The sequence below is a fragment of the Antrostomus carolinensis genome, unplaced genomic scaffold (genome assembly GCF_000700745.2).
Source record: "Antrostomus carolinensis isolate BGI_N321 unplaced genomic scaffold, ASM70074v2 scaffold9696, whole genome shotgun sequence".
Classification (NCBI taxonomy): domain Eukaryota; kingdom Metazoa; phylum Chordata; class Aves; order Caprimulgiformes; family Caprimulgidae; genus Antrostomus; species Antrostomus carolinensis.
The window spans coordinates 31,449-59,378 of record NW_010323915.1 but is presented as its reverse complement, the minus strand read 5'-3'; the positions used below and the strand labels follow the sequence as shown (position 1 = coordinate 59,378).

Below are 27,930 nucleotides of genomic sequence, written 5' to 3'. Positions count from 1 at the left end.
AGCCAGGGTCAACCCACCACAACAGACTATTGACCAGGCCATAATATTCTTAAAGGAAACATACAGTAATGCTGGTATCCAGATTGGAGTGATCCAATTGGAAGCCTGATGCTTCAGTGTGGTCCAGAAGACAACTCTGGAGTTGTCTGCCGCCTTTTCTTGTGCAACCTTATGCTGGGTGTGCGGAAGTGAGAGGTATCATGGTTCTTAGCAGTGCTAGAAGCCCAGCAGCTGTCAGATGTCTCCTTGTGTGCCGCCGTTACGTCCATGTTGCTCACAATCCACTGCCATCCCCATGTGGAAAGAAGAAAAAATAATTTGATTCCATAGAGGTGCCTCAGATATAGCATCTTGCCACAGTACTGAAAGCTTTGGACCTCCATGCTGTAAATTAAGAGTATGCTGATCAGTATTTTGCTTTTTGTTTATCTGCAGTCACCAATTATAATAACGTGGTAGAAGCAAACTCAGATTCAGACGATGAAGATAAATTGCATATAGTGGAAGAAGAAAGTGTAACTGATGCAGCAGACTGTGAAGCTAGTGTGCCAGAAGATGACTTGCCAACAGACCATACAGTATTACCAGAAAACAGTGAAAGAGAAGGGAGTACGAACAGTTGCTGGGAAGATGAAGGTATGTTCATTTTCACTGATGATGCTGTGTCAAGAAAGGTTTCTAAAACAAAAACTCAACAGAACTTTTTCTGGTCACTTTGTTACTGAAATAACATGAAATATTCACAATCAAAAAAGAGTTTTTCTAATGTATTTATTGTAATATATTTAATGTTCTTAGTTTAATATTTGAGGCAGATTCGGAGGTGCATTCATTCCTTTGGCATTGTTTAACAGGAACTTCAAACCTGTGGACACAGCGTTCTCAAGGGTGATCAGAGACTAGTTACTTGCTTTTAGTTTTTCCAAGTCTTTTTGTCTGGCGGGTCTCTGCCGTGGCTCCTGGTAAGATCCAAGGTTTGCTCAGCTTGGGGAGTAAGTAGTAAGCCAAAAACATGAAACAAAATAATTTCAGTTGTAAAGTTCAGCCTGTGAGCTTTTCCCTTGTAAAATATAGCCAGGAAACATAATTTTTAGATTATTAGTTTTAGAATTGGCTATTTTAATCATAATGAATCTGCATTTTGAAACACTGGAAGGAGGTAAGTGTTTTACATACTATGTAGCAGCTTTAGAAGCCGAAAATTTGAAGCAGTCGTGAACTGAGCCTTTTTTACTGTGGAATCAGATACTGAGTTTCATAACATCACACAGCATGCCTACATGTGAGCCAAGTTGTGATAAATGCATAAATTAGTGGAATTTATTGCGGAATTTGGCCTTAATCCCCTGAAAGATACAGAATATTTTCTGGCATATCCCTGTTTGTGTCTGAACTCCAACCGTAATTCTTTAGCATCCACCTTGTTAAAACTGGTGGTTTAAGACAAATTGCATGATCTCACATCTAAATAAATGGAAAGGAGTCATATGGTCCCTCACTGCAATCCAGCTGAGAGAGAGCAGATGAGAGTTCAAAGAACAGCAAAAACTCAGCTTGTTTTTACATAGCTGCTGTTGCCAAGGTATGCTGTGCAGGGAAATGAGCATTTTGGAACTAAATTATTAGGTAGGTAATTTTCTTAGTTCTTCTATAATATCTTTGCTCTACTGTAGGCTATATCTATCAGGAACTGCAGTTAGATAAAAATGAGCAGTGTGTACACTATTTCTTGAGCCCTCAAGCACAGGTGTAGGAAACCTGAAATACAGAGTGAGGAAGAGCACTGGCTCACAGAGGTGCTGGGTCAAGACCCTTTGGACTGAACCTTTCCTGGAGATCTACCTACAGGTAGCCATGGCACAGCATCTTGCCTCAGATAACCTTCTGGGGTTTTTCATAACTCTGGACATGTGAAGACATCTTTTTTGACTCCTTATTTCAAGTGTACCATTTTTAACCTTTTAAAATTTGTTTGCTAAAATGAAGCATTTGAACTGAATTCTACTGTAATTGTAGAATCACAATGTGGGCCGTGTTTTCTCTGCCTTGGTCATTGCTGAAGACAGGCTTTCATCAGTGTTTAGACAGACAAAAGATTAAAAACTTGACATACAGGCTTGCTCAAACTACCATAAATTTCTCTTGTAAAAATTATGTATTCTGAAGCCTCTGCCTCTATAGCAGTCTGGGGGGTTTTTATTTGATAGTAAGGGGTTTTTAAATAAATTGTTTGAATTTCTGCTGATGAGAAAAAGGAAGGCTACATTAGGTTTTATGGAGCTTTGATTTGCTGTGGTAAAGTGCTATTTACTTTTTTACAGCTTTCCTAGAAGGGAAGTGTGAGCTGCTAATGATATCATCAGTCTTGGTTGTGCATTAGAAATATGAAGAGAGGAGTATTAAGTGGTTTAAGACAAATTGCTTGACCTTACATCTAAATAAATGGAAAGCAGTTCTCTTACAGGGAAAGGTGCTGGGATAGGTGTCCATGTAACACTAATACCATCTTCAGGACTGGTGATTATTTTTAGAAAACCTACACTACAGCAGTTTTAGTTGTGTTTCATCAGTAAAGTAGTACTAAAAGTTCCTGGTTTTAGTTGAACTTGACAGAATTAATTTTTTACATATTTATTCTGTTCACAAATGCCCAAGAATAGAAACAACACACGTAACATTTCTTTATCAGATTAGTTTTCTTCCGTTTCCAGTCATTCTAACTGAATTTCTAAAAAACCTTCAGAACAGGTGTTTTAAATATAAGGTGTATATCTCAAGAGGTTTAACTGAAACAGTCAAATGGGTTTGAAAAAGAGAACCACGTGTATCCTGCACAAGTTATTGACACTGTGCCAGCATTCATGTGTGCAATGATTCTGTAATTTTTTTTTTTTGCTTTAGTTTAAAGTAAAACCTATGCTACAATTAAAAAAGCAAAGGTTAAACCTATTAACTTATTATTTTAATACAGTTGAAAAAAGTATTATAAGTGTTAAGGAAATCTAGAGATCTCAGACCTGGAACTAAGAAAGCTTTGAAAAACTGAAAATTTTTAAAAATTGACCATAATTTTAAATTATCTTTAAAAATTAATAAAGTTATGTTTTATGTTTAAGCTCCTCCTGGAACTCAAAAATTCATTTAATCCATAAAATTTTAGGTTGAGTTTATGTGCTGTAAGATGGTTTGTGTTCTTTCAGTGGGGTGGGTTGCTGAGCAAGGTTGCTGTGGTATTTTGTGTTAATTTCATATGAGAGGAAGGCAAAAAAAGTGTGACATCTTTTTTATCAAGTTTTTACTCACAGAAGCAACCAACCAGGCAACGCTGTAAGCTGTAAATAGTGCTTGCTACATGCGCATCAGAAAACTAACTCTAAAGAGTTTAAATTAGAAACTGTTTTGATGGGCTTTGGAATTTATTCCCTTCTCTGAAGATAAGACTGCAGTGGAAATTTCAGTGAAGGTTGTCTTTCTGCCTACAACCAAAATTTCCGTTTTGCTAGTGGTTTAAATTTGATCAGTTATCTTACCCATGCAGAGATCTTTAGTGTCAGCCTATGACACAGTGATAGTGTCATGCATGTTCACTGCCAGTACACACTGTTGCCTGTGATCTGAAAATCATTAGCATTTAACCCTACAAAGTCCCACCATATCTCTAAGCAGCTGCTCATAAGCAATGATGAGATACTGAAGTCCAAGAACGTGTTTTACAATTATCTGGTGTGTCCAGATGTAATGCCAAGATGGATATTCATTCCCTAGGTGCTATTTATGGAGACCTGTATTTAAGCAGTCATTCAGCAGGTAGCTCAAATTTCTTCTGGAATTCAGAGCTGTAATTTCTCCTTGGTGTAACAGTGTCTTCAGATCTGTTCCCCCATCATCACATCCCTTCCCATTGCTTCCCAGCAGCTATACTTCCAGCATGGTAATTGGGCTTCTGAGGACACAATTGCAAAGTTGCCTTCCTATACTGAGCAGTCATAGTTAACATTATTACTTAACATTTTTCAAACTATTAATTATTCCTGCATCAATAAGGAAAAACACCCCCTGCGGAAAAGGGCTTTTCCCTGTCTTATACCCCACTTCTACTGGGAAGAGACAGTATCAAACAGAGTTTATGATCCCTGGAATTGAGAGGGTTTTTAGCTTTGCTGAGATTAATCTATAATGCCAGAAATTCCTTGATATTCCCTTGCGAAGCATGTCTTTTTGTACTGAAGCCAGTGTAATTTGCTAGAGATGCTAGAATTTAAATTTCTATGAGTACTAAATTACTTATAGTCTCCCTCTTCCATAGAGCCTATTTCATAATGGAAAAAAATCACAAACCCTTTTTAAAGAACAATAGTGGGTTTGCATCATGATTGTTTTTAAGAAATTAAATTTTGGATTTAAATTTGCATTGTGTGCAATCATCCATCTTACAAATTCTGAACCAAGTCCGTGGTATCATGAGCCAAAAATGTAATTAGTTCACAATCCAGTATCGACCAATAAAATATGGACTGTTTGGGGGGTTTTTTTAGATGACAATTAAGGTAAGATTTAAGAGTTACAATTTCTTTTTAAGCATATTTCTTGTTCATGACTATCTGGAGATATAACTTCCACATATTTTGGTTCTGTGGGATTTTATCAAAGCACACAGAGTTAACAGTCTTTTCCTTTGAGGAAGATGGTTTTATCCAAGAACTTAAAGTCCCTATAGAGTTTATCGTCTTCCATATAAAGGAGAAATTGACTTCTCCTGTAATGAAAAAGCTGGAATGTTCTGGGTTTTTGACTAGCCAAACGAAAGGATTTTTCCCTGCACTGCAGTACAATGAAGTAAGGTAAATAAAAGTGTCGCAATTGCCATTTTATTTTCATCATGGCAGTTGTGTAGCCTAACCTCCTGAATCTTTTCCTGCAGTGTAGCTCTGAAGCCTCTAAGGTTTCCATAATAAAACTATGAAATAACACTTTAATTTCACATACATTAGCATAGCATACTGCTGATAAAGGAGTGAAAAAAACAGCGTAACTTTCCTACACACTCCTGCTGTAAGCCAGTTACTGAGAAGAACAGCAGCTGTGGCCTTTCCAATAGGAATTTCCCAGTGAATGTAAATAAGGAACAACTTGAATGATCTGAACCAATAAACTGTAGTGAATTAAAACTTCTGTTCTTGAATGGAAAGTTTTGAAAACTGCAGCTCGGCAGGAGCTGGTGGAGCTTAGGAGGCGGGTGGGCTCCATGGCCTTGCTTCTGTGGACCTTCAAACTCGTACTGGATATTGGAATTGATATGTGAAGCTTTTTTGTAGTGCATGGTTGATCTGAAGTGGGGAGCACGTGTTTAAAATCCTTGTTTGTTTAAGCAATCAGAGCCTCTAAGTGGTTTCTAGAAGATTTACAAGAAGGAGAGTGCATTAGGTAGCTGTTTGCAGACATTACCAGCAAATCATTTCCAAAACCTTCTAATTGGAGAAAATAATGTAAATGTATTTGGTTTATGATACTCTGGTTTCCAGAAATAATATTGCTGTGGATCAGATGGCTGCGTTTGTAGATGGGGTTATTTAAGTAGCTGACTGTATTTGCTGGAGAAACACATTTTATCTCTGGTCATATCACGGTTAGTGTTTAGTACTGCTTCCTTTTAAGATTTTGTTTCTTTAACAGTAGAATACCTTTGTGGTTGAACTGATTGCACACTGCTAAAATAATATGAAATCTATATTTTTGAAAGAACATTGTGTTTAAATGCAGTTCTAAACAATACAGAAATGGAAAAAATACTAAAGAAATAAATATATTAAATTGTTGTCGCGTGTGTGGCTTTTTTGTTGTTTTGCTTGTTTTTTAAATATTAATTCTTCTTTTTGTGAAATGTATTATTTCAGCTGGAAAAGAAGCAAAGGAAATCCTGGGGCCTGAAGCTCAGACAGATGAAGTTGGATGTACAGGTATTTATTTGTTAATCTGAGTCCTTTATTCATAAAGCGTTACTGAATTTTGGCTAGGCGAGTATCCTTCTGAAATCGTTGATGTTCTCCCACCTCTCTTCATAAACTGCTTTGCTCTTCTACGCTAGAGGTCTTAAATTGTAAACAGTATTTTAGCTGGGGAAGAATAGTCTGGGCTCCTTTCGATGTCCTGGGTGTGGAGGCGTAGCTGACCCCTGACATGGAGCAGTCCTCTCGTGCGAGGGCCGACCATGGAGCCGCTGAGCACCACGTCTCCTAATGACTTTAGGAACAAGAGCAAAACAAGGAATAGTGCTGATCTTATGCGTAGTTGTATAGAATACAAGTACAGGTCAATAGATAGTGCTTTAAACTAATAATGAATGTGCTAAAATAAACTTAAGCTAATACTGTATCTTATTATCGGCTCTTCTGTACTGATTATACAGAAGGCAAAATAAAATGCATATCTTTGGTTTCCGAATCAAACCAGAAAACAGATGCTTTGTTATTTTGTTATTCCTTTGGTTGACAAAAAAAAATTTTAAAAAGCCTATCCAGCTTTTTAGAATATTTTTATATGTTATTTTTAAATGCCCTTAGCACTAAATAGTCAGATATTATTTGTGTGAACCTTATTAAAAACCAACAGAACAACAAACCAAAAAAACCCACCTAAACATAGATATGTTAACACTGTAGATTCCTGTGTTCTTTTTAGTTGCTATAAGGTCAGGTCTCCCAAACAAGTACGAAGAACTATATTATGTATTACATTACAGTCTATATATGAGAAAGACTGTCTCATGTCATAGAAAGATCGTGTCAAATTATAAATTGAGTATGTGACTTCATACTGAGAGATGAATCGTAAAACTTCTTCCTATTAAAAATATAGCTCATATTATTAATAGTGGAAGAGATCTGTCATGGTTTAGTGTGCCAGTGGCAGAACTGGCACAGAATGTTCTGCCATGGTAAAAGTAAAATCTATCAACAATGTATTTAGGCAAATACTTGGTAGCAATTATTTATCATACAAACATTAAGTAAAATATTTCATTTATTATTTGTTAACTTCGAAACACAGTTCTTCATTTATTGTTTGCTTAAGTTTTAAACTGGAAAATGTTGAAGGATGTTAACTAGATGGGAAACCTTTTTGATAGACATTTCCAACACTGGAGAACAAGCTACAAAAAGTTTAAGTTTGCTGCATTTCAGCTAGCCAACCTTTTATTCAGAGTTTAAATATCTTCTGGGCTTACGTTGATGAACAAGTCTTAAATAACATTAAAAATTATGTCTTGAAGGCAACAAATTTACTTTTGCAAACATAGGAGCAAGGACTATAAGCTGACCTTGAAACTTGAAGGACTAAATAATAATTAATGTTGCATTTAAAATTTTTAGGGAAGTTGAGGGGAACAGCTAAATCTAAAATGATAAAAATCCACTCACTTGAAGAGGCAAACTGTGTTTTTATTTAAATTTTAAATGTCATTATGCCACTGCTTCTCAGTTTTAAAGCTTGGCATATTCCTGCATCTTAAAGGACTTGACCTGTACTAGTATTTGTAGAGTCTTAAAATCCTTGGATAGAGAGTGATTTGAAAATATGAATTACTGAATCTCATTTCTGTTCTTTCTAAACTCTTCATTTCATATATTGTATCCTGATTTCACACATAGTAAAAGAAGATGAATGTGATTCTGATGCAGAAAATGAACAAAACCATGACCCTAATGTTGAAGAGTTCCTTCAACAAGAAGATACAGCTGTTATCTATCCTGAAGCACCTGAGGAGGACCAGAGACAAGGCACGCCAGAAGCTAGTGGTCAGGATGAAAATGGTAAATATACCACCAGTTCAGTTCTTATGAGATAGGTTGTGCTGACTACTTGACCCAAAAGTTCTGTTGTCATTTAGAGGACAACAATGCATACACATGTAGCTTTGGAAGAAATAAAATCTTAGTTAAATAATTATAAGAGAATGCAATCATCATGCAAAAACCATCACTATTTGATTTTGTGAAACAAGACATGCACTGGGATTCAATTATATGACTATCTAAACGATAAGTCCCAGTATCTGGAAATTAAAATTCAGGCTCTCATAAATCCATTCACTGGCATTATACAAAAGAACAGAGCAAACATTTATTAATTATAATGGGACTGAAGCAAGAGAGTGTAGTTTTATATAAGAATAATGTAGAGTGAGTTATAACGTATTTTTAAATATGTTTCTAAATAACCCCCCCAAAATAATCTATTAGAAGTTATTTTATTAGGTGGTGTATTGGGTCTGGCTGAGATGGAGTTAATTTTACCCGTAGCAGCCCTCAGAGTGCTGTGTTCTGTCTTAGGGGCTCAAGGGGTGTTGCTAACACACCAGTGCTTTGGTTACTGCTGAGCAGCGCTCACACAGCATCAAGGCTGCCTCTCCAACGTTTACCCCCTGCAGTAGGCTGAGGGTGGGGAAGGTCTTGGGAGGGGACACAGCCAGGACAGCTGACCCAGACTGACCAAAGGGATATTCCATACCATATGACGTCTGCTCAGAAATAAAAGCAAGGGAAAAGGAGTGGGAAGGGGGAGCATTCATTATTTATGTTTGTCCTCTGGGAAACAGCTATGCATACGAAGCCCTGCTTCCCAGGCAGTGGCCAAACATTGCCTGCTGATGGAAAGCAGAGAATAAATATTTTGTTCTTTTGCTTCTGCGCGCGCAGCTTTGCTTTGTTTCTATTAAACTGACTTTTGTCTTGACCCATGAGTTTGGGGTTTTTTGGTTCCATCTTATTTTCTCCCCTCCCCATCCTGCTGAGGAGGGGGGGTGATAGAGTGGCTTTGTGGGGGAGGCAAGGTCAATCCACCACAGGTAGCCAGTCTATGACAGACTTACAGTTTTTCCTGAAAAGACAACAGTGAAGAAAAAAGAAACTTTGTTTATACAAAAATGTTTATATTAAATAAAATAATGACCCATTGTTGTTTTTCTTAATGGAAGTCCATTAAGAAGTATAGACATCCCAATGGACTTCAAAAATACTATTTCATAACAAAATCCGAAAGATTCTTTGGAGTGAGATGAGAAGTCATACTTTGTTCATTTCTTCATCATGAAACATTGATGGCATCTTCATCGTGAAGTATTTGAAGGCAAAACCCATTCAGACTGTTTTTGCGTTCTGCGCTGCTTTCTGAAGTGTTCAGCTTTCATAACATGTGAACATTACAGTTTCAGCCAGATCGTGTTCCTTTATTGGAGTATTTGAGATCTGCAAAAGAAAGTAACATCCTACATAAAGGGTTAGGAGTTGTTGTGTTCCAGTAATTCAAAAAACATACATAATTTAACAAAAAATGTCCTGGAAGCTGTATTACTGTACTGGAGTCTGAGGGAGCGCAGTGAAAGAGGTAATGCTAACAATTTTGTTCTGCTGTTTCAGAGATTTTATGTTATTATTTTATGTGGGGAAAAAAAAGTAAATTAAAATACTTGAGAAATTTAAACTGTGTAAATCCCTATTTATATACAAAAATAAGACCTGAATTACTAATATTTAGTAGTTTACAAGTTTTGCAAAATTCAAATACAATATGTGCTCAACAGTAGCATCATAAAAATTGTAATTTAATTAAAGGCACAGATTGTCAGGTTAGTTTTTCGGGCTTGCAATATGATTTTCATGTAATAATTAAAAATACACATATGTATTAATAATGTAAAGTGGAGCTAGCCCAGTAAGATCATAGGGAAGTACTCTAAAAATTGTGATGCTGAGCAGTAGTGTTCAGTGTTTTAATCATTTGGAATAGAAAATGACAAAAATATAGCGGTATTTGCTGAAGATAATGTGCTTCCAAACCGGGGAGCTGGACGAGAGAAGTGACAGAGAATGAGAGTCTTTAGTGGCTTTGGGAAACCATTGCCATTTCGCCATTTGCTCCAGTGGAAACAGAATCTAAATTAATGTGCTTTAACTGGTGACATTTCCACCAGTTGTATTTGTGCTGAAATGGAGTATTCTTTATGTCAGGTGTGCTGAATTGTAGGTGGGAAAACAAGAATTGAAGGAAAGGATACTATGTCTGCACACATGGGGATGAGTTCCTTTTTGGACAGTGTGGCTAATCCAGGAAAAGCAGAATGGAGTAGAACTGGAAAACCAGTGCAACATGAGCGTTGTCTGTTACCGTAACAAGAGTAAAAGAACCTGTGTGACAGAGAAGTTACTGGTTTTTAGTAATAACAAAAACTGGTCCGACTCTTCCTTTTCCACTGTTGCAAGAACAATGGCATGTTCAGTAGAAACAAAGTCAGTAAATTTGACACAACAAAACGAATTGCTACTTTATAGAGCATATAATCAGTGTATGGTGATAACTGCTACAAGAGGTCATGACAAATAATTCAGAAGTACTTTCTAAACTACTGGTCAATTTTATGAGTATTAATAATGCTTGTAGTTCTGCAACTTAAAATGATAGCGCATACAAATTTTATCCCTTGTGCTTCAGAGTATAAAGTGATAATCAGAAAAGACCTTCCACCTTCCTCTCCTGCTCTCACTCAGCATGTGATAGGTGCATCCTTGCAAAATTTGCTTCCCGTTTCCCTTGATGTATGGAAGAGTAGTGTGATCATTGGAGGATATCACACCTTATAAATTGATAGTTTGATGAAATACAGCAAACCCTAATTTATTTAAACACTCTTATCCATCTATAAAAAAAAAATTAAATCCTTTAAAATATTTTTTGAAGCATAGAATAAGTTACTATATATGGGGAATAAATACGTGCTAACAGGAAGAAATTGAGTAAAAACTTCATAAATGGTGACTTCTCAGAAATAGACTTGTGAAATTAATATTCAGCTTCAATCTGACTGCACTTTGTCTTATACTGGTACAGAAGTAACTTCATGAAAGCCAGCAGAACAGATTCCATAGATCACATTAGAATCATATTTGTGTCCTCACATTTGATCTCTCTCCTTCATGTACTGCAGACAGTATGTCTTAGTAACAGCTACATATCTCTGTATCATAGAACTACAGGATGGTTTGGGTTGGAAGGGACCTTACAAGGTCATCTAGTCCAACCCCCCCTGCAGTGAGCAGTGACTTCTTTGACTAAATCAGTTTGCTCAGAGCCCCATCCAACCTGACCTTGAATGTTTCCAGGGATGGGGCTTCTACCACCTCTCTGGGAAACCTGTACCAGTGTTTCACCACTGTCAGTGGAAAAAAGTTCTTCCTTGTATCTAATCTAAATCTACCCTCTTTTATTGTAAAACCATCTCCCCTTATCCTATTGCTACAGGCCCTATTAAAAAGTTTGTCTCCACATTTCTTATAAGCCCCTTTAAGTACTGAAAGGCAGCAATAAGGTCACCCACTTTGGAGCCTTCTCTTCTCCAGGCTGAACAACCCCAGCTCTCTCAGCCTGTCCTCACAGGAGAGGTGCTCCATCCTTCTGATCATTTTTGTGGCACTCCTCTGGACCCACTCCAACAGGTCCAGGTATAAGAATTATAAACCACGTTTCTAATATTTTCCTTTTTTTTCAGTTCTCTTCTCACTTATAGTTCTGTGTTAGGTAAAGAGAAAGAAAAAAATACTCTCTGCAGCTTGCAAATATTATTTATTCCTTAGGAGCTGAAAGCAGGATGACCATTAAGTGATCAACTTAAATTTGTAAACAGGATTTGAGAATTGTCTGTGATTGAGCTAACCAGATCTACAAAGATTACTAGATTTTAAACCATGTTTAACAATTTTCAGACCACTTTTTAAACAGAAATACATATATAGAAGCTTTAGTGCTGTATTGGGAGGTTCAATAGACTCGCTGTGAGAAGTTTGGGGTTGGGTGATCATTGTACTGATGGGGCCAACTGTACCATACTGTAGTTAGTAACATAATGCCTGTGGCAGAAATGCACGTAATCATTATTCCTTTTCAAAAACAGATAGAGCTTGTAGCAGCTGCATGTTTTCTTACAGTAAGATATGTAAATGCAAAGCATATTTGTTGATGTTAATAAGTTTGGAGCTTACATTTATTTAAATATGATGTATTGTCTCTCCTGTGTAGGAACACCTGATGCGTTTTCCCAACTGCTTACTTGCCCGTATTGTGATCGAGGGTACAAGCGTTTTACCTCTCTGAAGGAACACATTAAATATCGCCATGAAAAAAACGAAGATAACTTTAGTTGCTCCTTGTGCAGTTACACGTTTGCGTACAGAACGCAGCTTGACCGCCACATGACATCACACAAATCAGGAAGAGATCAAGTAAGTGGTGTTTGAATTAAGGATTTATTGTCCTCTGTAACAGTGCTGTGATTTGTTATGTGAGCAAAAACATACAAAACAAGTAAGCTCTTTGTATCAGATTATCTACATGTGAAGTCCCAGCGTGGAGCATGCACTTAAACTTGGTGTTGAAGTCAGACTGTTTCCGTAGCTGTGAGAGGATGAGATCTGAATTCCTGTGCTTTCATTTATCTAGGCAGTGTGATTGGTTTTAAATTGTAGTTTTTGGAAGTGCTTTATTGACTTTAGAGGTAATTAGGTTTTTTCTGTTCATTGGCTAGCATTACATAAAAACTATGACTCAAATCTAATCTCAGATCATTAGTAAAACACTTAAATTTTTCTTTCATAAATCCTGTTTGGCTAATACAAAATTTACTGGATCCATTTTTGCCCTTAAGAAACAAACTGTTGTGTTGATTCATTTGCTTGAACTGTGAGATGCAGTTTTTAAATGCAGTCCTTGCTACCAGACTATATGCAAATAATTTGTGCATAAAATACAACATTTCAACATTAAATAAAGCAACAAAAAGGGCTGAAGATACTCTGAGCTTGTTTTCTGTGCTTCATGAGCTCGCCTGAGGACATAGTTCCTTGAAATGCCTTCCATGAGTTGGCCGCCTTGTCACCACAGAACATCCTGAGATTCTGTTCACCTTTCCCTCTTTTTCTTTTCTTCTTTTGTCCCCACAATTTCCTATCATCCATCCCCAATTACGTGCTTCCATAGCTTATCAGAGACACGCTGAGGCTCAGGAGCCAACTGAAACTCTGTGAAACAGTCAGAAATTATCCAAGAAAAAAATTATGTTCTATCACCAGGCTGGAAAGAGAGGGGCTTGGATATGTTCCCTTCTGAGGACAGACTAAAAAGATTGATACTCTCCAGAGAAAAAACAGAAACATCATAGAAAGGTGCAAAATAGTGAAAGGGACTTCTATTTCTTGCAGCTCCACACCAACAGAACTTTCATTAAGCTGAAAGGCTGTAACACAGAGTAAAGGAGATACTTTTTTACACATTGCCTATTAACCACCATTCTACAAAGTATTATTAAGTCCAAGAATTTATCAGGCTTAAAAATTTATTATACATTTTTGTATAACCGGAAAAATTGTTACAAGTATCAGCCATCCTGCCGCAGGGATTATACTGTCTCACAGGGTTTGGAATAACCTCACTGGCATATTCTGACAGGGCAGTTCTTGTTTATTCAAACATATTTCCCATGAAAATTCATTTCTGTCTTGCTCTCTTATTGGCTTGGCTTCCACTTTAAAGTTACTTTCTTCTTATATTTATCTTATGTTTCTAACTGCAAAATCTATGAATACTTTTTGTATAATGCTTTTTTGTGAGCTACCTCATTTATTTTAAAGTTTCCCAACTAAGAATAAAGTAGCTGGAAGGGCTGGAAACCTTTCCCATGTTTGCATTTAGTTTGAATGAAAAGAGAAAAAATACTAAGTGAATAAGCAACCTCAGAAGAATTGCTACAAAGGGAAACTTAAATTATATTCCTGCAGATATATTTTAATGAGCTTTAGACTTTGAAAGCACAATTGTATTTCATAAATGTTGTTTCTATGAAGTATCTGGAACTCAATATTACACCTGTTTAAGTGTGTTTTTTCTCTAGGACCGTAGTCAGAATCAAAACTACAATAGTTTAGATACTTGGTAAATTTGAAATATGTATTTGTTTATGTTATTGTCACAAAGTTTTCATGTCTTCAGAATTGGTTTCATGTGCATATACATGGTTACATCATTTGTGTAACAAAAAATTATTTTTTTTGCTGTAGTAAAGTGTAGACCTCCTGGTTGTGGATCTTAAAACAGCTGCATCTTCAAAACTTAATGTCTTATTCTTAAAGGACTTCGCCTGAAAAGAGATTATTTGAAGAGCTTTGTTGGCTGGTTAATGTCCAGCATGTGACAATTTTGTAATTGTTCTGTACAAGGAAGCAATGAGCAAAAAAAATTTCTAGTGTAGTGAAGGTGATGGACGAGGTATGTGCACACCGTGCCTCCCTCTGAGGAAGGGGGAAATATGCCAAAGTGCAGCTGCTTTTGCTCCAGCAGAGAGCTGAGAGCCATCCCTGCACCTTTCTCCTTTGTCCCCAACCCATCCCCAGCATCCCTCTCTGCTCCCCTGACTGCTCCTGCACCACTTAACAGTTGGTTGGAGGCAATGCTACAGTTGTATCATCTGCTTTCACATGTGAAGTACAAAAAAGATGTTGAAGTGCGAGTACGTGCTTCTTAGATTTGTTTTATTTTTCTTCTCAATAAAAGCACCTGTAACTAGTCTGTTAAAATTTTATATTGTTGTGAACATTGCTGAGAAATGGCAGTTTTTGAAGACCATGGTCAAACCAGCTGTGAAAAAACAGTGATGTAGCTGTAATTCCTGTTCTTCACATAACTTTTGAGGATTCCTATTAATTAGTTTCAGTTCTCTGGTATGAAAAGAGTGGACGTTGGTCCTAAGCACAGTAAATATCTGATGCAGGGATGTATTAGTGGCTAGTCACAAACCTTAATGTGATGTTCCTTCTTTCAGTCCTAAAGAGAATGCAGAGGAGTATTCTTTGAATGCTGCAGTTAATTCTTTAATGAGCAGAAAACAGCAGTTATGTACAGTGCATTAGGAAATGTATCTCATATCAGAGGCACAAAAAAAATGTAGATTTAACAGTACTGAAAGGGGGAAAAAAACATTTGAATCTGAGAAAATGAAGGTGAAAGAGCATCAAAGATGGTACTTTAGAGAAGAGTCATGATTTCTCAGTTAGTTTCAAAGAAGATCCTGGAGAGTAATTTTGAGGAAGTCCCAGATTTACAAAAAAAAAAAAAAAAAAAAAAAAAGTATAGGAGAGACAGCAAGAAAGCTGAATAAAGAATACAGATATAAGGAGGTAAGGCAAAATAGATGGAAACACTGCCTAGCAGAAAGTTTGAGGCAGCTTATCACTATGACCAGGGAAACAGCAAAACTCATTAAAAAATTGATAAGAGAATTGTAGGCTTTCATGCCTTGGAAGTGGAACATTGAATTTTAAAGACCGGAGCAGAAACATTTCTGACAGATTGAATACATGCACTAATATTTAATATTAATATTTATGTAGTCCAGCATCTGCAGTAGCTGTATATATGCTGAGACCCTTTAACTTGTATAATCTCAAGTCAAGCAGTAGTAACTGATTCTCTGCAGGCTTAAGTAAATCCTGACAGAGTCCTCTAGACTCAGTGAAGTTGGATCATTAAAATGAAATGCAGTGAGCCAGGCACAATCATCTAGAACAACATCTTCAAGGGACTTAGCTAAACACAGCTGGAAAGCAGCGTGGACTAGCAAAAGACAGCTGACAAACCTGGGAATAAGGGTCAAGTGCTAATCAGGATAAGTCAGAGTGGAGACCTCACTGCAGAGCCTGGGAGGAGGTGAGAAGGAGCCCATCCCAAGGAGAGTAGGAGCAGTATGTGCTGAGAGGTGAAAACTGCAGCTTAACCGAATACTTATCCCAAGGGAACTGTCGAATTAGAGTACTTGGAAGGAATTTAGATTATCTTGTTTCAATTTGTCTTCTGTTAGCATCTGTATCATATAAAGGAGGACAGGGTATAGAACGGGAGGCTTGATAATTTAGACAGCATATCTCGAAGCAAGAGTGCTCAGACTTTCATCCAGCAAACTGCAGGGCTGCAGGTTCTTCAGATCTACAGGCACTGATCAGAACAGGAACATCATCCTGCCTTTTTATTCATCCCCACTTGTGCAGCACAGATCTGGGCACCCCGTTGCCATGTCTGCAGTCAGGGAAGAGCCTCAGCGCTCGCTGGGCGTCTGCTCCCAGCGCTGCCGACCACGAGAGACCAGCATTAGGTGTAGGAGCTCCCTGCCGCAGCTTCACACCAGAGGAAGTACATGCACGCCAGCCGGTTGGTGCTAGCTGCCCGTAGGCAGGCTGTTTCCCCAGAGGACATGAGTAGCTCTATTAGTGAGTTTATGGAAAATACTTGCCCTGCTTACCAAAAATCTGCAGCTGCATCCCAATGGTGGTAGAGTGTCTTTTTGCAGAGGAAGCTCTACTTCAAAAGGAGCTGCTGGTTTTTTTAAATAAAAAAAAATTTTAACAGAACAATTTCTAATTCCTACATTTCATGTTGGTAATTAAGCTGCTTCAACTTCTAAAATGTATATCAAGTTTTGTCTTTAAAAATACGCATTCGTAGAGTTATGCAGTTTGTGATAAAATTATATATCTTGCATGTCCATATCACATACATTCTACATGTATTTACATGTTTTTCTTGGCTTTGGCTTTTTAAAAATAAGTATAACAATAAAGATAAATTAAAAATAGTTTGGAGTTTAACAATAAATGCTCTCACAAGGCAAAACATAACAGAAAATAACCACAGAGCTTCAGTGCAAATAGTGAAGAGATATGACATTGTGTACTTGGGAAGTCCCTCCACATTGTTGTTTATTTTAATTTAGTTTTTTGCATTTATTTTGAGAATTAATTGTGACTGAGAGTGCCTTTGTTGTCACTGAGCCATCTTCTCTTGAGCAATCCTGTGGCATCATTACATAGAGGAATCCAAGGCCGACAGTAAGCGCTGGAAGCATGTAAATGGAAAAATCAAGTCAACTGATTAAACTTTAACAGGCTTTTATATGCTCTAATGTTTCTCTGTCCTGTGTGACATATTCTGTGGGTGGTGGGCTTGGGGTTTTTCTTGGGTTTTTTTGCTTTCACGAGTAGAATTAACATGCATCCTGGAACTTCTTACTCACATAACATGTCAGTGCAAACTTCATCTAAAGTTAGGAGAAGGGGCAAATTATTTTGGGGTTGGTTTTTTTTTTTCCTCTTTTTACTGTACCAGATTTATTCAGAAGATACACATGGCTCACTTTTAACCTGACTCCTATTTTGTTTCTTTTTCATGCATAACGCATACCACCTTCGGTCTCTTAAAATTATGATTGATTCTTTTCAGTTTTTTATTGCATTATTCTGTTACAATGTGAAAATATTAGAAGTTTTTTACAACATGCAGTCCTATGCAATAATTATGAATTCTTTCTTACAGAGACATGTGACGCAGTCCAGTGGAAATAGAAAATTCAAGTGCACTGAATGTGGAAAAGCTTTTAAATATAAACATCACCTAAAGGAGCACCTACGAATCCACAGTGGTAAATAAACCAAGCATTGAATTGTGTACTGATGTTGCCATTTCTACTCTTTATAACTTTGATGTGTTGTCAGTCTTGTAAGTCTAAGTTTAAGATCCCAGTATTTTCCTTTTTTTTTTCCTCTGGGACTCTGTAAGCACTGACACACTTCAGCTGTGTGCAGGAAATAAGTAGAATAACTCAAGAGGATTTACAGTTGCAGCTTAAGCTCTTGACAGTCAAGGAAGACTTCACTTGTGGCAGAAGAAATGGGGGCATCCTTCTGGTCCTTTTTTAGTTGTTTTTTTTTTTTTTTCCCTCAATGTTTGCAGATCATTCAGCATGTTATGAGCCTTGCTAGAAAATTTTAATTTATAATAATCAGGACATAAGAACTGTGCTTCCTACTGTGGCTGCCATTGTCATCATTCAAGGCTAGTCATATTAAAATAGCTTCAAGACAGAAGTCTAGGATTGTGATATACTGTCACAAAAGTTTCAATTTATAAGAAAAGTTCCAATTTATAAGAAATTTAATATAGAATAATCTGTTTTAATATATAATGTAACAATAAGTTAAATATGGTTACTCAAAAGAGATTCTCAATTTCTGTCTTTAACCCAGATTTACCCATTGACAGAAGGTCTGAAAACAAGTTTTTAGGGCACTCTTCTCCTTTCTTATCATTTGCTCAGCCATGATAATAGGAATGAAGTGCACCTCACTTAGAAGTCCTCCCTCAGCAAACATCGTCTTCATTTCATTTCCAGAGGGTAGTAGCACTGTGCCTGTGAGTGGGAAGCCTCGGTCAACATGCTTTTCAGTGTGAAGCAAGCCAGCTGTTTTGGCTCTTTCCTTTTCCTCTGCAGCACAGATTCCCTGAAAAGCCAGCTTTTTCAAGGGGTGTTATGATTGCATAGTTGTGTGCCTTTTCCTGGCATTTCAAGCTGACATTCATCTCTGAAGGCAAATATACATGTCTTCTACATGTGTCTGGTTTCCCTTTACTTAAACTGCACCTAGTTTTCAGCTGATGAACGTTGTAGGAAGATAGGGACATATTGTATTTGAGTTCACTGCAATAAAATGGGCATAGCTCCTTACACAATTATTATTTGCATTTATGTAATTTTTCTTTACTTAAAAATACTGCGATTTTTTTCTAATCTGAAGTATTTTATGTAGCTTCTGAAGTTAGTAGTAGAACTACTTGAATGGAGTTTAATGAAATCTGCAGGCATTTATATAGACTCATTTATGTGATATATAGACAGTTACTGGGAAATACTGCAACATACCATGATCTTGTGGGCTCCATCCTGTATCTACTAGTAGATCACAAAGTTATTAAAGGACCCTAGAATCAGAGCTATAGATGACATAATTAATCTTACTGTTCAATTCACTGTGTAAGATTTTTTCCCTAGGTGATTTTGATGTATTCTTTTGTAGTTACTATTGCTTGATGAAGTAACACTGTAACCTAGTAAACCGTTGCATATGCCTTTTTTCTTCTTTTTTTTTATCTTTAGGAGAGAAGCCATATGAGTGCCCAAACTGCAAGAAACGTTTTTCCCATTCTGGTTCATACAGTTCACACATAAGCAGTAAGAAGTGTATTGGTTTGATGCCCGTGAATGGTCGAGCCCGGTCTGGGCTCAAGACGTCTCAGTGCTCCTCCCCTTCCCTTTCTGCATCACCAGGTAGCCCAGCAAGACCACAGATACGACAAAAGATAGAAAATAAACCCTTGCAAGAGCAACTTCCTGTTAACCAAATTAAAACTGAACCTGTGGATTATGAATTCAAGCCCATAGTGGTTGCTTCAGGAATTAATTGTTCGGCCCCTTTGCAGAATGGGGTTTTTAGTGGTGGTAGCCCATTGCAGGCAACCAGTTCTCCTCAGGGTGTGGTACAAGCTGTTGTTCTACCAACAGTAGGTCTGGTGTCTCCCATAAGCATCAACTTAAGTGACATTCAAAATGTACTTAAAGTGGCAGTGGATGGTAATGTAATAAGGCAAGTATTGGAAAACAATCATGCTAACCTTGCGTCCAAAGAACAAGAAACAATCAGCAATGCATCTATACAACAAGCTGGCCATTCCCTCATTTCAGCTATCAGTCTTCCTTTGGTTGACCAAGATGGGACAACCAAAATTATCATTAACTACAGCTTGGAGCAACCAAGTCAACTTCAGGTTGTTCCACAAAATCTAAAAAAAGAAAACTCTGTTCCTACAAATAGTTGCAAAAATGAAAAATTACCAGAAGATCTTACAGTGAAATCTGAGAAAGATAAGAACTTTGAAGGAGAGACCAATGATAGCACTTGTCTTCTTTGTGATGACTGTCCAGGGGATCTTAATGCACTTCAAGAATTAAAGCACTATGAAACGAAAAATCCTCCTCAGCCTCCTCAGCCTCCTCAGCCCAGTGGAACAGAAGCTGAGAAGCCTGACTCCCCTGTCCCATCAGAAACTGGGGAGAACAACTTATCTCCTGGTCAGCCACCTTTAAAGAACCTTTTATCGCTCCTAAAAGCATATTATGCATTAAATGCACAACCAAGCGCAGAAGAGCTTTCAAAAATAGCAGATTCAGTAAACCTACCACTGGATGTGGTAAAAAAGTGGTTTGAAAAAATGCAAGCTGGACAAATTTCTGTGCAGTCTTCTGGACCGTCTTCTCCTGAACAAGTTAAATCAAGCAGTCCTGCCGACAATGATGATCAAGCAGCAACTGCAAATGTAAGTGAACCCCAGAACAGCACAAATAACTCACAAAATCCTGTCAATACAACAGAATCTCAGACTTTACCAGGGAGATCAACTCAGAATGGTTCACGCAGTAGCACACCATCCCCATCGCCACTAAACCTTTCTTCATCAAGAAATTCACAGGGTTATACGTACACAGCAGAGGGTGTACAAGAAGAGCCACAAATTGAACCTCTTGACCTTTCGCTACCAAAGCAACATGGAGAGCTATTGGAAAGATCTACCATAACTAGTGTTTACCAGAACAGTGTTTATTCTGTCCAAGAAGAACCTTTGAACTTAACTTGTGCAAAAAAAGAACCACAAAAGGACAACAGTATTACAGACTCTGATCCTATTGTAAATGTAATCCCACCAAGTGCCAATCCCATAAATATTGCTATACCTACAGTCACTGCCCAGTTACCTACAATTGTTGCCATTGCTGACCAGAACAGTGTTCCATGCTTGAGAGCTCTTGCTGCCAATAAGCAAACCATTTTGATTCCACAGGTGGCTTATACATACTCTACTACAGTTAGTCCTGCAGTTCAAGAAACACCACCAAAACAGACCCAAGCCAATGGAAATCAGGTACTTCGGTCTCCGTATTCCTGTATGTTGTGTGTGATGTAGTCATTCTGTATTCATGCTGAACTAACAGAGCACTGTCAAGATAAGTTAAATAAAAATGTAAATATGAGGTATCAGGTTTATTTGGCTTGGTTGTTAATGTGTAATAGGTGTTACTGTTAAGTTCTCTGCAAGGTAGTTAGCTCAGACAGCTTGAGTCCAGACTTGACAGAAACTATATAGTTCTGTGCATGGACAAGTCAGTTCTTCATCATCTTCAGTCATTGAGAAGTGTCTTCTAGGACAATAGTGCTCAGTATTTTAAAGGCAGTCTAATTCTCCTGATCAAAAGCAAAGTTCTTGCTGACTCCATATCTCCTCTTTCCCCACACCCAGAAAATAAACTCTTTGGAACCTTTGGCTACTCCCTTTGTGCTGCTCTGTTTTCCTGGCTTGCAGAGTAGCTGAATTCATCCTATACCATAACGGCATTTTAAATAAGATTCAGATGTATTCTCAATTGAAAGTCAGGCGGGTATTTATCTTTGTCTGCCATTCCTTTATCCTGCCCTGTTCCTCCCTGGGTACATCCAGATGTGATCTAGTCAGAGTCAGTCCTGAGAAACACCTGTGCATATTGAGGTAGGGACAGAGCAGAACAGAAAAGTGGCTCCTGTGAAGACTGTGTGTTTCTAATTACATCCCAGAAATTGGCTGGTTAGCAGTTCATGCAGGCTTCTGTATTGCCAGAGACTGAGGAGCCTTGGAGAGTCACAAGGGTGCTTATATGTTAGAGTTTATGGGACGGACAACATTTGTGGTAGCTAAACATGTACATTCATATATTTAGATTTGATAAGACATGATAAAATTAATTCTGTGTGCAGTGATACTGCTGATATCAGTAGGAAATACCCTTACAGGTGAGCTTCAGCGATTAAAATGCTTAGAAACAAACAGCACTTCTGGTGTTTTTAACACTTTTTATTATTGAAACATTTGAAGTCCCCCAAATTTTGGGTTGAGTAGTACTTGTGGTAGTTTTATGAGGAAGAGAGTAGTCAAATATGCAAATTAAAATGGTACCTTAAATAGCTTTTTGTGAAAACTTCACTTAAAAATGCAGTCTTAACTTACATAAAATCTGCAAGGTAGCAAAATGTGGGTGACAAACATTAGTTGAAAAATCCAGTTAGATATTGAATTTCCTCTATTTTCTCTAATCTTCTTTTCCTTACTAACACTGCGTTTATTTTACGGGCCCTGAAAATTGATGTGTCAGTGTAGCTTAGACCTGGCCAACAGTCAGATTTGGGTGTGAATAAAGTCAGTCCCAGGGAGAATTCTGCATCTGTGTGGTGGCAGGGACTGGAAAGCAGAGCAATGCAGAAAATTAATTTTTTTACTTTGTAAGTCTAAACAATTTTGTTTGGCTGTTTACAGAATGGAATGAGAATAACAGTGTAACTTCAGCTTACATTTTATAAACTGTGTGCTGCATCAGTGCATTTTTTTTTTAACTCAACCTTTTTTGTAATTTTTCTTAAGGATGAAAGGCAAGACACTAGCTCAGAAGGAGTATCAAATGTAGAAGATCAAAATGATTCTGACTCAACACCCCCAAAGAAAAAGATGAGAAAGACAGAAAACGGGATGTATGCATGTGATTTATGTGACAAAATATTCCAGAAGAGCAGTTCATTATTGAGGCATAAGTATGAACACACAGGTATGTACTAGGAAAAGCAGTTGAAGATCATTATTTCATTGATAGTGTGCAACTGATAATCTCAATTGGAATCCAGTTCTTGGAAAGTGCAGGGAAGTGTATGCTCAGCTTTCTTTAGAAACCCATGGTTTGTGTATTTGTTTGACAGAACTGCAATTCTATGTTTCTTCACATTTGTAAGACCTAAACCCAGAACAGAAAAAGGGGAGTTTCTTCCATCTGGCTCATGGACAATCATCTGTGAGCCACACCTGTAATCAAGAATGTATTACTTCTAATGTACCTAGCCTAGTTATAAGTTAAGAAAAATTAAAAATTAAAAATACAAATTACGAAAAAAGGATTGTGTATGTGTATGATACTTTACATGAAAGGTAGTGTATCTATCTAGCATGAAGGATTTTCAAATTGAGACACATTTGTAATGATCTGAAGTTAACAGCTGTTCATTAGACAGGGAATCTATCCCCAAATGAACACGCTTTTGGCTTTGATTTTTAATTTTTCATAGTTGTTCCTTTTGGATCCATTTCTGCTATCTTTTGTCTTTTTTCCCTAATAACTGTTGCTCTCTTATTTCTTCTGTGATGTCCTAAAAAAATCATTTTTTTCCTATTGGTTAGGTGCGTATTTTATATTTCTGCATATTAATGTGTTAATTTTATCTCACATACAGAAGTAAGAGATAAAGAATTCCCTCATGTCTTTACCACTTGATCGAATTTCTCAAGTTGTATTCGTTAAGACTATCTATTTTCATACCTTTCCTGTCATGAGATTCTTTCAACTCCTTTTCATAACATAACTGTGCTTTCCATTAGACCTCTAAATTAAGTGCAGTGTTCAGAATCATAGAATCATAAAATTGTTTAGGTTGGAAAAAACCCTTGAGATCATCAAGCTCAACCGTTAACCTAGCACTGCCAAGTTCACCACTAAACCATGTCCCTAAGCACCACATCTACATGTCTTTTCAACACCTCCAGGGATTTTGACTCCACCACTTCCCTGGGCAGCCTGTTCCAGTGCTTGACAAGCCTTTTGGTGAAGAAATTTTTCCTAATATCCAACCTATATCTCCCCTGGCACAACCTGAGGCTGTTTCCTCTCATCGTATCACTTGTTACTTTGGAAGAGAGACCAGCACCCACCTTGCCGCTTGTTTGGCATCAGTTGGCAGAGAGGTGTTGATCATCTGTATAGTGTGACCAAAAAACTGCTGTATTATTGTCTCTGTTTTTTATATCTGGGCTAATCTGTGCAAAGTTGTTTTGCCTAACAACTTTTGAGTGTTGAAATCAAAATAACATTACTGGGCTCCTGCTATAAGAGAATCTAAAAACAAGGCAACAAAGTAGAAAGCTGGAAAACAGAGCAGAAAGAGCACTAAGTGAAACAAAGCAGATTTTTCTTGTTAATGTATGTGTAGTCAGCAAGTTTTATTCATAAGGCATTTACCTGTGCCAACCTAGATTTTGGAATTATTTTCCCTCGGCTGTTAACATGGAAGAAGGACTTGCTACACAAAAAACAACATTAAAGCTTAGTTGATTTAAAATTTCCATCAATATAGAAAAGTTAAAACGGTTTTGAATCAAAATAATGATTATTGCAAGAAAAATGTCTCTTTTCTAATTTACTTATATTCACCCTTTTTGGTGCTGAAATGACATCTGAGAATCTGTTTGTCCTTCCATGTTCAGTTTTCCTAAAAAACTTACAAATTATCCTTGTAATGGTGATAATATACCCTTGCACCCTCATCCTTTGGGCTCAGGTGAGAAATGCAGGATGATAATACATGGAGTAAAACGTCTTGTTAAACAAAATTATAAATTGTTGGTAATATGTTCACCAACAGCTTTTCATGATGAAAACAACAGTATAACTTTTTAGAACTTCAGCTACAAGATGTCTGATTATTTGTGTTTTATTTTGTAGGTAAACGACCTCATGAGTGTGGAATCTGTAAAAAAGCATTTAAACACAAACACCATTTGATCGAACACATGCGACTGCATTCTGGGGAAAAACCCTACCAATGTGACAAATGTGGGAAGCGGTTTTCACACTCGGGATCTTACTCTCAACACATGAATCATCGCTACTCCTATTGCAAAAGAGAGGCAGAAGAGCGTGACAGCACGGAACAGGAGGAGACAGGCCAGGAGGTCCTCAATAATGAGCATGCTGGTGCCAGGGCATCTCCGTCGCAGATCGACTCAGATGAGAGAGAGAGTCTAACCAGGGAAGAAGAGGAAGACAGTGAAAAAGAGGAAGAGGAGGAGGAAGAAAAAGAGATAGAAGGACTTCAGGAAGAAAAAGAATGTAGGAAACTACAAGAAGTAGAGGATGAAGAGGAAGAAGAAGAAGAAGAAGGAAAAACTGAAGGTAACAAGAAGGATGAAGGTGTAAATCAAGGAAGCAATGCAGAACCAGAAGTTCTACAGAGTAATGGGCAGGTGTCAGAAGAAAAAAACAAATAAAGCTAGTTTTTTCTATAAAGAAAAAAAAATTGGAAATGAAGTTCATTCTATATTATACATGCTTTTCATGGAAACGCAGTAGCCTGCATACTGTGATTTCTGTTCACTACTGTGTAAAAAAATATATATATAAAAAAAAAGAAAAAGAAAAAAAAAAGAAATCCAGGTGTGCCTGAACCTCAAACTTAGTAATTTTTCACACAGTTTTCAAAGTTAGGAACAAGTTTATAACATGAAGCAGATTAGAAAAATACAGTTACTCTGGAAGCAAAGATTTAACAGGTTGTAGGAAACCTGATTTATTAGACAAGCATCTGGCATTGTTTGTTTTATTAGTATTAATTTTCATTTTTAAGTTGATTCATTTTTAAGCTGTACAATTGGGAGAGATTTATATGATTTTTTTTTTTTTTTAAAGGTAAAACATTTCCTAAATCAGCTTCAGTATTTTCTTAAGTTTTAAAATGTGAGAACTTCTGCACTACAAAATTCCCTTTTGCAGAAACCTGTAATGCAGTTGCAAACAGTGCTTGGCTACCTTTGTAAATTCAACCTAGAAGGTAGCGGTTTATGACATTAGATGTTGTAGTAGAGCATATTATCATTTAAAGTGTATTGTTAGCCTTAAGGAAGCAGATGATAGAAGAACTGAAGTTTCTTACTCATGTGATTAAAAATGTAGTTGAAAAGATTGTCGTTGAGTTCTGATTGCAGGGACTAACAGTGTTAATACTGGTAAGGGCAGCAAAGTCGTCAAAATCAGTGTTTGTAATTGTGTTTTGAGTATGTAGTAACGATATGAAGGATATGATATGAAGCTTTGTATCTCCTTGGGCCTTATGCAAGACCTGTGTGCTGTAAGTGCCATTTATCAGTATTACAAAGGCTCTAAGCAGCCTTTATCCAATGTGTGGCCTACAATAACTAGCATTTGTTGATTTGTATCAAACTTCTAAACTATTCGTGGGGAAAAAAACACTCAGCCATCAGAAAAGTAAGAACACTGGTATATTTCATTATTTAATTATTTGATGGTATTTTGGGTTAATACCTGACTTGCAGAATTTCTCTACAATAATTACAAGGGAAATTTTCTAATCTGCTTTATTGCTTTATTGGTTTACTTTAATTTCAGACACATACATGACATGTTATCTGGCTCATAAGTATTTTCAAATGTTAGTTATTATGGACCCCATTTATTAACAATGTTAGCTGATTTTTACCTATCAGTATTATTTTATTTCTTTTAGTTTATAGATCTGTGCAACATTTTGTACTGTATGTCTTCAAACCTGGCAGTATTAATACCCTTCTTACTGACATATGTACCTTTTTAGTTTTAGAAGACTTTTATATTTATGTGTCTTATTTTTATATTTCTTTATTTATTACACAGTGTAGTGTATAATACTGTAGTTTGTATTAATACAATAATATATTTTAGTATGAAAATTTGGAAAGTTGATAAGATTTAAAGTAGAAATGCAATCGGTTCTCTTGCATTGAGATTTGATTTAACAGTGTTATGTTAACATTTATACTTGCCTTGGACTGTAGAACAGAAGAATTAAAATGGGAATGTATTAATTTTACAATTGCAATCAATTAATTTTACCTTTACCCAGTTTTTAATATAAAGCTCTTAAATTTTGAAATTCACTGTGTGACTAATAGCATGATGCTCTGCAGTTTTATTAAGAGATTAGTCTAACCATAAAACTCTCATTTCCTTAGTAAGCCAAATTAGAATAATCTTATAAACAGTGTTGGGAACAATGTTTAACATTTTTGTGCCAATTTGTTCCTGTATTCATGTATGTATGTTACAAATCTGAAACTTCATTTTTAAGTTCCTTGTTACATCATGGTCATTTTCTAGTTTTTTACCAGACTCCCCATCTCACAATAAAATGCGTCAACAAGTCTGACTTGCTGTCGTTATTCTGGTCACTTAGACAATAGTTTAAAATTGTTTCTGTAAGCTCTTATGGGGACACAGTTCCTGCTTCATGTTGATACTCAAGTTTCAGTTGTACGTGAGGAGCGTATATGTGGAAGAAAGGTTTGACTGTGTGCAGCCAAGGGGATTCCTGCGTTAGTTTATTGATTTACCAACTTTAGTAGAACTGAGTTTTCAAAGCAAACCATGTGGCTTTGTGATTTTTTTTCTCTTGTATTTGTCTAATATACAGTTTAATGCTCTCTTTCAATAAGACTGCTTTTAAAGGAAGTAAGTTTATAACTGTTTTCTTAATTTAGCAATAAGCTACTGAAAAGATTGATGTATATATATATTGCTGTTGGACTTTCCAAAGATACGGTGCCAACATTACAGATATATATAATTTCAATAATGTAGGTTTGAAGGCTTGAAAGTTCTATTATATATGCATGTTTACAATGTTTTGCAGTTTAAGCAAAGTTTAGAGACTGTTCTTTAAGCAACATTCTGTTCTTTAACGATCCCTAAAATGGGATGCCAGTAGTTTGGGGTTTTTTTACATGAATATTATGTAAGTTATTTTATATTCACATATCTAAGTTTTTAATAATTCTCAATCTTATTATCTTGACATTAATATGTGCAAAGGATTTATGCTATATATTAATTGTTTTACTTTGTCTGTATTTTGCTGTACAGTATGTCAAATATTGCACTTTTAAGTGGAGTAAGCTACTAACTTGGTAGTATCATTGAGGTAAACACGAGAAAGCCATTTGGAAAAAAAATAACCATTATATTGCATCCCTAATGTTACCTTGTAATTATTACCATAAGAGAACTGATCAGGTAGTTCAGGTTTCCTCGCAAGTAGAAATGGCTCTGCTCTGTTCTAGGTAATACACCTTTTTGAAACTATTTTAAAATTTTTCACATTTTTTGTATTC

General features: G+C 36.7%; 1 protein-coding gene across 3 annotated transcripts; it reads left to right on the top strand.

Moving 5' to 3' along the window:
* Nucleotides 1–437: 437 nt before the first annotated feature.
* On the top strand, nucleotides 438–26,961 carry ZEB1 (zinc finger E-box binding homeobox 1). Of its 3 annotated transcripts, XM_010170744.2 has the most exons (8): nucleotides 438–636; nucleotides 5,895–5,957; nucleotides 7,650–7,811; nucleotides 12,070–12,272; nucleotides 17,407–17,512; nucleotides 19,025–20,844; nucleotides 22,372–22,552; nucleotides 24,494–26,961. In XM_010170744.2, the coding sequence occupies exons 4-8, from the start codon at nucleotides 12,243–12,245 to the stop codon at nucleotides 25,036–25,038; spliced, it is 2,682 nt and encodes an 893-aa protein (XP_010169046.2). In that variant the 5' UTR covers nucleotides 438–636; nucleotides 5,895–5,957; nucleotides 7,650–7,811; nucleotides 12,070–12,242; the 3' UTR covers nucleotides 25,039–26,961. The 3 variants fall into 3 exon arrangements, with proteins under 3 accessions (XP_010169046.2, XP_028941473.1, XP_028941472.1); XM_029085639.1 differs by lacking the exon at nucleotides 5,895–5,957 and having other exon boundaries at nucleotides 444–636; XM_029085640.1 differs by lacking the exons at nucleotides 5,895–5,957; nucleotides 7,650–7,811.
* The last annotated feature ends 969 nt before the right edge of the window (nucleotides 26,962–27,930 follow it).

Excerpts from the sequence above, each read along its gene's own strand:
- ZEB1 (XM_029085640.1), top strand. The coding sequence starts at position 12,243 with ATGACATCACACAAATCAGGAAGAGATCAA. Across the intron at positions 12,273-17,406 it reads ACAAATCAGGAAGAGATCAA|AGACATGTGACGCAGTCCAG; the intron begins GTAAGTGGTGTT and ends TCTTTCTTACAG. Across the intron at positions 17,513-19,024 it reads GCACCTACGAATCCACAGTG|GAGAGAAGCCATATGAGTGC; the intron begins GTAAATAAACCA and ends TTTTATCTTTAG.